This window comes from Rhinopithecus roxellana, chromosome 13, assembly GCF_007565055.1.
Source record: "Rhinopithecus roxellana isolate Shanxi Qingling chromosome 13, ASM756505v1, whole genome shotgun sequence".
In the NCBI taxonomy this organism is placed as follows: Eukaryota; Metazoa; Chordata; class Mammalia; order Primates; family Cercopithecidae; genus Rhinopithecus; species Rhinopithecus roxellana.
Genome location: NC_044561.1, coordinates 79,818,542 through 79,829,604, shown reverse-complemented (window position 1 = coordinate 79,829,604; position 11,063 = coordinate 79,818,542). Strand labels below are relative to the sequence as shown.

The window sequence follows — 11,063 nt, the reverse complement described above, 5'->3', positions numbered from 1 at the left end:
TCTCCCCTGCAGATACTTGCAAAATTAAGATAAATGCCCACACTGACCAGATAGTTGAGTGGTACTTTCTTGGGGTAGGAGAGTGTCAGGCTTAGGTCTCCCCACCAGTCTTCCAGCAACCATGCCTTCCTCAACTTTGCAAGTAACTGTAGACCCTAAAGGATTCAAAAAAGGGATGAGAATGTGGGGTCTGCTGGGTTATCATGTACTTCAGTGGACTGCATCAACAGAAGTAACCAGGGTTTCCTTCTAAACCCTCAGTCTGCAAAACCACTACAGTGCCCTGGAATTCCCACCAAATGACCAGAGCCTAGAGAGTATTAACGTCTGTTGCCTTAATCTTAACGGGAACAACTTGAAACAATGGAAGCTACTTTTGACCTATGCCAATTTAGCAAGAAGACTCATCAAAATAGTACTGATAATTTCTACTTTACTGTACAGGTTAAAATAAAACAAACATACTTTTTCTGCTAAGGTAGATTTATTGTTACACATGGTTAGTTTTCATAATGTCATCCCCTATCCCAGAGCAACTCAGGACTCCATGGAGCAGGAAGCCTGCTCTTGGTCACAGCTCATACCACAGCAGGCAGGTCACGGGAGCATGCTGTGCTGCCAAGTCCTCCAAAGGAAGTCACAAAGGTTTGCATTTGGACATTTAAATGCACAAAATCAGGAGAAACAATAAATGCACAAGGGCTGGTGCATATACTTTGGTTACAGTGACGCCACCACACATGGTCACGACTGCAAAAATACTGCTTTCAAATCATTAAATAAAAAAAGGAACTCACACAAGCTATAAAAATGTTGCCACAAAAAGCAAAACTTTCCTGTAAGAAATATTAATTGACTTTGACTATGAACTAACTCCAGATTTGCTAAAGTACAAGAATTTACCATAAATAATTATATTTTGTTCATAAGTAACATTCTATACATCTTGAAGACCTAGCTCACAGGCATCTTGAAACAAGTCACTGTCCTACATCCATGGGACATTTAAAGGAAGTAAGTTTGCACACCACTGACTGGGCTTTTTCTCATTCTTTTTTTTATCTTCTGGCAGGTCTCTTCTAGCCATTAGTTACTCTGATTCTTTTTATGTGAAATATTAAAAACAAAAATTGATTCTTAACCCCAGAACTGGTCCCAGTTTGCAATACAAACAAGTGACCCTCTAATTGACACAACAAAATGTTACAAACACTATTGTTAAAAAAACATACCCCTTCCAACAGGGGTCTGTTGGAGTATCATGATGAAAGCTAAACATAGTTGCCCTAAAATAAATCATTTGGTTTTTACTTTAAGTGGTTAGACCAGAAGATTCTTTAAACAAGTAGAAACAAACTACTTAAAACCAGAGGACTCAAGCTGCAGAACCACTCCTCACACCCTATTTTCACAAAAGTGCATTTGGCTGGTTGTAGGATATATTATTAGCTAGGGAAACCCCACTTTCCCTTCTGATCATTTTTTCATAAGAGATTCTAAGAGGGAGTGAAAAAGTACCAACTGGGACTCCATTCCAGGTCTTACCTCTAGAGACAGCCAGCTCTCATTTAAGAATCTCAGAACTTGGAAGGAAGGAGGAAATCCACATTAAATTCTAGGGCCCACAGACAGAGCATCTTCATCGCCACCCCCAATGGATGCTCTGACATCACAGAGCTTCCTGCTCTACCAGCCCACCTCATGCATGTCACCACCATAACTATAGCCTGCAAGTCCTCGTGGCCATCTGATGTGGATCCTCTACAATCTGTCCTCGGCTGGCCCTTCCCACTTCCTTTCCTGATGCTTTCTCTTTCTTCCTAGACGGACCTACTCATCATTTCTCAAACAACCTGCACTTGACCCTTGGCCTGGAAACACTCACTGTACTTCAGCCCAATAAAATCCTACCAATTCCAGTTGAGAGCCATCAAAAATGAAAACATCATTCCAACACTACTTACTACTACCTGACATAACATAGGAAGTTTCGTTATCTGTCATCAGTGAAGCTCCATGATATCAGAGTGTCTGCTGGGTTAAGTATGGCAACAAACACATTTCAAATATAAATCATTTCACTATAAAATATGCAGAGGACATTCAGGAGACAAGAGTATGTCTAAATATCAGCATATAAAATAATAGAATCAAGTTCATGAATCAAGATAGCATACATATATAAACCAATTAAACATGACAGAGTTCAAACACATAAGCCAAAATATTCCACCAGCTAAGAGAACAATCAAGTCCCCTGAGAAACAAGTTGGGGTTCTTGCCCACTTGGGCATACAGTACATTCCTGTACCACATTTACCCCACCTAACCCATCATGTGCAATAAACAGGAAAATTGCATACATTCATTCTCAAGTGTGACTTAGATCATCTATCCAGCCCTGACCAAGATTTCTATAGCCATAGCACAGAACACACCACCTCAATGTGGGAAAGTGTATAAACATGAAAATAATGAGCAGGCTGTGCCAATTAAAATACTTTAATGCAAATATAAAGGGATTTCCACTCCAACTAGAAGTGAAAACTATCTCCAGAAAAAGAGAAAAATTTCATTTCTAATAGATCTTGTGGTGTGTGTGTGTGTGTGTGTGTGTGTGTGTAAGTACAAATCAAATTCACTTTGACACTCATCCATACATGAAGCAAGTACTTCCAGAAAGCTCCTTTGCTCACAATGTGATGCCTACAGACCCTGGCTATTCTAAATTTTTGCCATGCACATGTTAGCATACAGAACAACACAAAAAGCAAATAAATTAGTCACTAGCACCATCAAAATAATCACAGGATAACAAAAATAGAAGTGATTTCTAATAAAGTTATAAACTCATTCCTAGTAACTGTCCTAAACTAAACACACATTTAAAGAACATATCCAGATGCCAAAGCACAGAGAAAATGCAAAGCATCTATGAGAACAACTGGGCTGAGTACTCAAGTCTAACAAAAAGGACATAAAAACACGTGGCAACATTAAAAATAGGCTCCACAAATACCAATGAAATATGAGGAATGAGATTCTGAAGTACTTCTCAGAAAACGCTGGGGGTTCTGATAAGCATGAAACAACCCATCATTACCACAAGATGAACAGGAGCCTCCCCTTCATCCATTTCACAGCAACACAGACTCGGGGAGCTTAAACAATACCCAGGCTGTCTGGCTCGTATGCAACAAAATTAAGCCATTAAATGGGCATCCCATAAAGATCACTTGACCCTAAGACAAAACTACAGAGGAGTTAGCTGCATGCCACAAAGACAAAAACATTTCATTTTAGGTCTCCATCGCCTTCTCCATCCCCTTGGATGGACTTTTTGATGCGAAGTAACATGGTGGTCAGCCACTGATCCAAACGAGATATTGAGTCAAATTCCTTCACCTAGTATAAGGAAAGAGGAGCAGGAATTACCCCATGTAAATACATTAAAAACACAAAATAATAGTACCCCAAGCTGTTTATACATTTACAGCTATAATCTACTAACTTTCTTCATTATTTGAAATTAATCATTCCAGTTTATAACTTTCTTCATTAAAAAATTGTTTATTTTTTCATTATCCTGTTACTATTTTGATGATACTAGTGACTAGTTCCTCGGCTTGACATTTCTCTGTTTTCAAACATGTGTAAAAAGAAAATTCATTAACAGTCATAATTATTGTGGCAAAAGAAACTGGGCATTGCATAAAAATGTGAAAGTAATATGGAAAATTACTCACTGAACATGGGAAAACATTAATTGCAGAGTTAGAATATGTATGGAAGCGGAATTCCTTTAACACATTTCAATGCATTATTAAAGAAAAAAATGACAATAGGATGAAAATGATGTGGCAGGCAAAAGTTCGATAGGAAGACATTCCTTTCCACTATCACTCCTGCGTTGTGATGAACATGTTACAGGAGGCTACTGAGAAATTTGCTTGAGGTTGGGTGTGATCCTTCAACTTTGGGAGGCCAAGGCATGTGGACAGCTTACGCCTAGGAGCTAAGAGACCAGCCTAGGCAACATGGCGAAAACTTGTCTCAACAAAATACACACACACACACACACACACACACACACACACACAAATTAGCTGGGTGTGGTGGTGTGTACCTATAGTCCCAGCTACTCAGGAGTCTGAGGTGGGAGGATCACCTGAATCCAGGAGGCTGAGGCTGCAGTGAGCCATGATCACATCACTGCACTCCAGCCTGAGTGACAGAGTGAGGCTCTGTTTCAAAATATATTTAAAAAATTATTTTTGCTTGATTCTAAACATGACATGGCAAAAGATGGAAAAACAAAAAGTATAAAGGAAAAAATGCCCATTTAAAAAATATATGTATTTTTATTTTTTACTTATTTATTTATTTTTGAGATGGAGTTTCACTCTTGTTGCCCAGGTTGGAATGCAATGGCGTGATCTTGACTCACCGCAACCTCCACCCACTAGGTTCTGAGGCTCCTGCCTCAGCCTCCTAAGTAGCTAGGATTACAGGCACACTCTACCATGCCTAGCTAATTTTTGTTTTTTGTTTTTTTTTTTTTTTTGAGACGGAGTCTCGCTCTGGAGTGCAGTGGCCAGATCTCAGCTCACTGCAAGCTCCACCTCCCGGGTTCACGCCATTCTCCTGCCTCAGCCTCCCGAGTAGCTGGGACTACAGGCGCCCACCACCTCGCCTGGCTAGTTTTTTGTATTTTTTTAGTAGAGACGGGGTTTCACCATATTAGCCAGGATGGTCTCGATCTCCTGACCTCGTGATCCGCCCGTCTCGGCCTCCCAAAGTGCTGGGATTACAGGCTTGAGCCACCGCGCCCGGCCTAATTTTTGTATTTTTAATAGAGATGGGGTTTCACCATGTTGGCCAGGCTGGTCTCAAACTCCTGATCTCAGGTGATCCACTTGCCTCGGCCTCCCAAAGTGCTAGGATTATAGATGTGAGCTACCATGCCTGGCCACCTTCCATTTATTTCATGCCACGAATGTAGCAAATTCTCACTACTTAGTTTTATATTTTAAATTATATTTAATGTATTTTTTTTTTTTTTTTTGAGACAGAGTCTCACTCTGTCACCAGGCTGGAGTGCAGTGGCGCAATCTCAGCTCACTGCAACCTCCGCCTCCCAGGTTCAAGTGACTCTCCTGCCTCAGCCTCCTGAGTAGCTGGGACTACAAGCACGTGCCAGCACGCCTGGCTAATTTTTGTATTTTTGGTAGAGATGGGGTTTCACCATGTTGGCCAGGATGGTCTCGATTTCTTGACTCATGATCTGCCTGTCTTGGCATCCCAAAGTGCTAGGATTACAGGTCTGAGATGCCGTGCCTGGCCTTAACTAATATTACTTTACACTTATTTATGGGCCAGATTATTTTCAAAAGAAAAAATTAAAAGAGCAAATTATAAGAATATAAATGGAATATTTGCTCCTGAACTAGTCTTACAGCTAAATTACTTTTGAATATAAGTTGAATCTCAGCATGGCTAATAGAACTGTTTAATTTGTGTGATATATAAAAGATGACCTTTGGAAAATACAACTCAAGGTATGCTGGAGTCATGTTCAAATAAATGTTTAGATTTTACATAATGAAAAGGAACAGAGGTTTAACTTAAATCTTCAAATAATGTAACATGTCCCAAAAGCATAACTTACTGCTTCAGTGTAAGCTTCACTGTTCTGTTCTTCATGAGCTTCTAGGAGTTTCTGGTAGCACAAAAATATTTTAAAAAATAGTTCCGTAAGATGAAGTCCCATTTCTAAATATATACTTTAAGTATAATACCAATGTTGCCAAATATTGCACACAATTGAGGAAATACTCAAATACAAGTCAAGATTCAAGTTAGGGATCTAGTTTTTGTACTAACATTTCTGGGGTGCCTATTTCAGAATACAACTACATGTTTCTGACCTTAATTGCATTTGAACAGCTATAATGCTAAAGCAGGAAAGTACCAGGGCCCCTCAGTTAGTAGACTTTATAGATTAAAACTTCACTTCATACCCAATCCCACTTAGGTGTTGTCACCTGACAGAACAAAAGCATTTTTCTCCAAAGTTCTAGTATTACTTACTTTCAATAATTTACATTCTCTTGAATCAGTAAACGCTGGAAACATTTCCTCATATTTCTCAAGAGCAAGCTGAGAGAGAAAAACCACTCATCAATTTCAGACTTACTAAACAAACAAAGCTTTCGACATTTTACCAGCTTCAAATAAGATCTACCTATATCCTATTAAGTGTTGAAGAAGTATGCAGTTAAACTCAACAGCAGAATCAACATAGAAAATCTGTCTATTCTGAACTTTCCATTTCAATTAAGAATAATTTCTAAACCATTTTCTTCTGAGTTATGCTGCTGCCGAGAAGACAGTGTAAATGAAAATGAATTCGTAAACACTCACAGACCGGGTATCTGTGCCATCCATTAAATGGAGAAGCTCTTAATACAGTACAGATTCCAAATAAATTACATTTAGCTTCCTGCTCAAAGCTGACAGAAAGAACATTCTCTTAGTGGCTTTAATTCTGCTCTTCCAACTCCAGACACCGGCCACACCAAGGCTGCCTGCCTTTTTGCCTCTTGGCTCCCAGTGCTCACTGTGCTTTCCAACTGCTTCTCAGTCCTCACTCCAACACCGTTTGTGAGCTTGCCTGTTTTTTTGGTTGTTTTTTAAATGGATATCATCCTACTCTTATCGTCTCCTCCTCCCCCTTAGTTCCTTATTTCTTTTCTTTTCTTTTCTTTTTTTTTTTTTTTTTTTTGAGACAGAGTCTTACTCTGTCACCCAGGCTGGAGTGCAGAGGCACAATCTCAGCTCACTGCAACCTCTGCCTCCCAGGTTCAAGTGAATCTCCTGCCTCAGCCTCTCAAGTAGCTCTTAGAGACACCTGTCACCACACCTGGCTAATTTTTTTTGTATTTTTAGTAGAAACAGGGTTTCACCATGTTGGCCAGACTGGTCTCGAACTCCTGACCTCAGGTAATCCACCCCACTTGGCCTCCCAAAATGCAGGGTTTACAGACGTGAGTCACCACGCCCGGCCCCGTAATTTCTTTAAAGCAAAACTACTAAAAAAAAAAAACAAAAAAAACCTGGCTACCAGTGAATATATACATATATTTAAGCCTATAGCACTAAGTATTCCCAGGCAGGGCCCCCCATTCAAGTACCAGGCTCTACACTGCTTAGCTTCCGAGATCAGACGAGACTGGCTGTGTTCAGAGTGGTATGGCCATAAACTATCAGGTAACTTTTGAGAACAGCTTTGACAGCTGTTAAAAGATTACAACTGGGACACATACCACAGAAAAATACCTACTATTTTTAATGTACCCAGTTTATTCTTGGTACTAACATCGCAATGAAACGACTCCAAGAACAAGAGAGAATGTGTACGTGTTCTTAAGGATGAAATCAGTCAATCAGTGCTGAAGGACTCCTTACCTTGGCATTCAACTCGTCTACTATGAAGTGGCAGAGGGCAGCTTTGAAGAAGTAATCCTTTGCACTGTACTTCAACAAAGGATTATCCATGGTGTTTGCCCCAACCTAGGCACAGAACGCAGAACTAAATTTAAAAGGTTTACCCTCTTATATCAGGCAAAGTCATCCTCATCTGTTGTCCTTTAGAAAATAATTATTGATCTTATGTTAGTTTAGCTATGAAATACATTATTTTAACCCAATACCATATAGTAGAAATTTTACTAGACAAGACCGTTAAATACATGAAGTCTTAACCAGTTAAAAATAGCTTAGAAGAATTCTGCTTCCAATAAGATGGAGTAAACATCCTTTACCCTAATCCTCCCACAAAGCACTACTGAAAGCCCAGGTCATTTTCTAAAAAACAAATGTTTCCCAAGGGAAAACGTGGTGGTGGGTTCCCTGGGTTTTCTCTTTCCTTCCTATATCCATGGCATGAAACAGGAACCAGCAACCCAGAAATGCCCGTATGCGCAGATCAAAAGAGAAGAGACAAAAGACTGCTTTCTCTGGCCAAAGGAATAGAAAAGGGGCAGCCCAGTAAGAGAGAAAACACTTAGACAATAACTGCTCTACTCTAGCCAAATACCACAGAAAAACTGACGCCCTAACCCCATTTACATCGTCCTAAAGTCCATTCTTGAAAGACTGTAAGAAGGACCCCAATACCTCTGCTTAGGAGCTTCAGAGAAGGCCAAATAGGGAGCTGAGGCTTCATCCTCACCCAACCCGCTGCCACTAAGGCAGTGCAGACCACACTGGGAGCCTGCATCCTGCCACTACCCAGCAAGAAAGAGGTTCCCCTTCTTTCTCCAGCTGATGTGCTGTCAGAAGAGGTCTAGTGGAAGGTGAAGACTCTCACCATACCAAGAACAAACCAGCACTGTGCTGGCAGAAACAGATAAGGAGAGGGGATGCCACTTCTGCCCAGGGCTGACTAGGCCCCTCAGGTGTCAACAGAGACCTGGTGGGGAGCTGACACTTCTACCTCCACCTGGCAGTAATGAGGTAACATCCCCAACTTCCCCAGCCAGAGGAATGTCAAAGAAGGCCAACTGAAAGAGATGGTTTAAACAAGACCCAGTCTCATAACCTAATGTGCAAATGCCCTGTTTTCAATCAGAAATGACTCGTAATACCAAAAACACAGGAAGATCTCAAGCTAAATGAAAAAAGACCATTAATGGATGATGGTTCCAGATGATGGAAATGTCCAAAATATCCAACAAAGATTTTAAAGGAGCCCTCATAAAAAATGCTTCAACAAGCAATTACAACAACAGCTGAAGCTAATGGAAAAATGGAAAGCATCCACAAAGAAAAAGGAAGCCACAGGAAAAAAGATATAAAGTAAAAACAAATAAAAATTTCAAAACTGAAAAAAAAAAAAAAACACATAAAAAGTGGGTGGGCTCAACAGCAGGATGAAAGGGACAGAGGAAAGAAGCAGTGAATGGAAGACAACAACAGGAACAACAGAGAGAAGACAAACTGACAAAAAAGAACGGAACATCAAGGACCCATGGGATAACAAAACAGTCTCACTTTGGTGGCATCTGTGTTCTAGAAGGGGAGGAGAAAGAGAAAAGGGCTGGTTGGGCACAGTGGCTCATACCTGTAATCCCAGCACTTTGGGAGGCCAAGGCAGGTAAACCACTTGAGGTCAGGAGTTTAAGAGCAGCCTGGTCAACATGGCGAAACCTTGTCTCTACTAAAAATACAAAAATTAGCCAGGTGTGGTGGTGAGCACCTGTAGTCCCAGCTACTTGGGAGGCTGAGACAAGAGAAATGATTGAACATGGGAGGCAAAGGTTGCAGTGAGCCAAGATTGTGCCACTACACTGGCACGTCTGGGAGACAGAGCAAGACTCGGTCTTAAAAAAAAAAAAAAAAAAAAAAAGGGACGCTGAAAAAGTACTTGAAGAAATAACTGCTAAACGATTCTCAAATTTGACAAGAAACATAAACCTACAGATTCTGTAAGTTTAGTGAAACTCAGATAGCTTAAAACTACATATATCTGTCCAAGCCACATTATAATTAAACTTCTGAAAACTAAAAGAAAAAAAATTATGAAAGTGCCCAGAGAACAACACCTTTTTTATAGGGGAAAACACGCTGAATGACAGCAGACTTCTCATCAAAAACAATGGAAGCCGACTGGGCGCGGTGGCTCATGCCTGTAATCCCAGCACTTTGGGAGGCTGAGGTAGGTGGATCACTTGATGTCAGAAGTTTGTAAAACCTTGGAAGCCATGAAGTGCACATTTTTCAAACTAAAGGAAAAGAGCAATCAACTTAGAATTGTACTCCCGGGGAAACTATGTTTCAGAAATGAAGGTGAAATTAAAATGTTTCCAGATAGAGGAAAACTAAGAAAATCTGGTTGTCAGCAGACCTACCCTAAAAAAATGACAAAAGGAGGTTCTCTAAATAGAAAGGAAACAATAATCTTGGAACATCCAGAAGGAAGAAAAAACATGGTAAGCAAAAATATGGGTAAATATAACAGGCTTTCTTTCTTGAGTTTTCTAAATTATGTTTGGTGGCTGAAACAAAAATTCTAACATTGACTCATGTGGTTCTAAATGTATGCAGAGGAAACATTAAGACAACTGTATTATAGGCCAGGCGCGATGGCTCAAGCCTGTAATCCCAGCACTTTGGGAGGCCGAGACGGGCGGATCACGAGGTCAGGAGATCGAGACCATCCTGGCTAACACTGTGAAACCCGTCTCTACTAAAAAATACAAAAAAAAAAAAAAAACTAGCCGGGCGAGGTGGTGGGCGCCTGTAGCCCCAGCTACTCGGGAGGCTGAGGCAGGAGAATGGCGTAAACCCAGGAGGCAGAGCTTGCAGTGAGCTGAGATCCGGCCACTGCACTCCAGCCTGGGCGACAGAGCGAGACTCCGTCTCAAAAAAAAAAAAAAAAAAAAAGACAACTGTATACAACTGTATATTGAATAGGGGGAGTAAAAGAACAGAAAGGGAGGAAAGATTTCTGTATTTCACCAGAACTGATAAAATGATGACACCAACCTAGAGCATTTAACCACAAAAGCTACACAAAGATATATACCATTGATTCTTCAACAATACGGGTTTCAACTGTGTGAATCCACTTATACACGGATTTTTTTCAACCAAATGTGGATTGAACATACAGTAGTCTTAGGAATTCAACACTCACGTAAATGGAAGGCCGACGTTTTTATATGTGAGTTCCACAGGGCCAACTGTGGAACTTGACTATGCACAGAGTTTGATATATGAGAGAGGTCTTGGAACTAATCCCCTGCAGACACTGAGGAATAACTGTACTTAGAAACACTAGAAAATCAAGTAGCCTGGGTGTCGTGGCTCATGGCTATAATCCTAGCACTTTGGGAGGCCAAGGTGGGCAGATGACTTGAGCTCAGGAGTTCAAGACCAGCCTGGGCAACATGGCAAAACCCCATTGCTATAAAAAATAGCTAGGTGTGGTGGTGCATGCCTGTAGTCCCAGCTATTCTGGAGGCTAAGGCGGGAGGACTGCTTGAGGTTGGGAGGTGGAG

The 11,063-nt window shown here is 40.7% G+C and overlaps 1 protein-coding gene across 3 annotated transcripts in view; it reads right to left on the bottom strand.

Moving 5' to 3' along the window:
- Window positions 1-465: 465 nt before the first annotated feature.
- NAPB (NSF attachment protein beta) overlaps window positions 466-11,063 on the bottom strand; it is a 52,225-nt gene continuing 41,627 nt past the window's right edge. For all 3 annotated transcript variants that reach the window (XM_030914242.1, XM_030914243.1, XM_030914241.1), the window contains 4 exons: window positions 7,468-7,572; window positions 6,091-6,159; window positions 5,669-5,719; window positions 466-3,405 (listed from right to left, as the gene is read on the bottom strand). In XM_030914242.1, coding sequence (XP_030770102.1) covers window positions 3,295-3,405; window positions 5,669-5,719; window positions 6,091-6,159; window positions 7,468-7,572 — 336 coding nt within the window. In that variant the 3' untranslated portion in view covers window positions 466-3,294. The remainder of the gene's footprint in view (window positions 3,406-5,668; window positions 5,720-6,090; window positions 6,160-7,467; window positions 7,573-11,063) is intronic.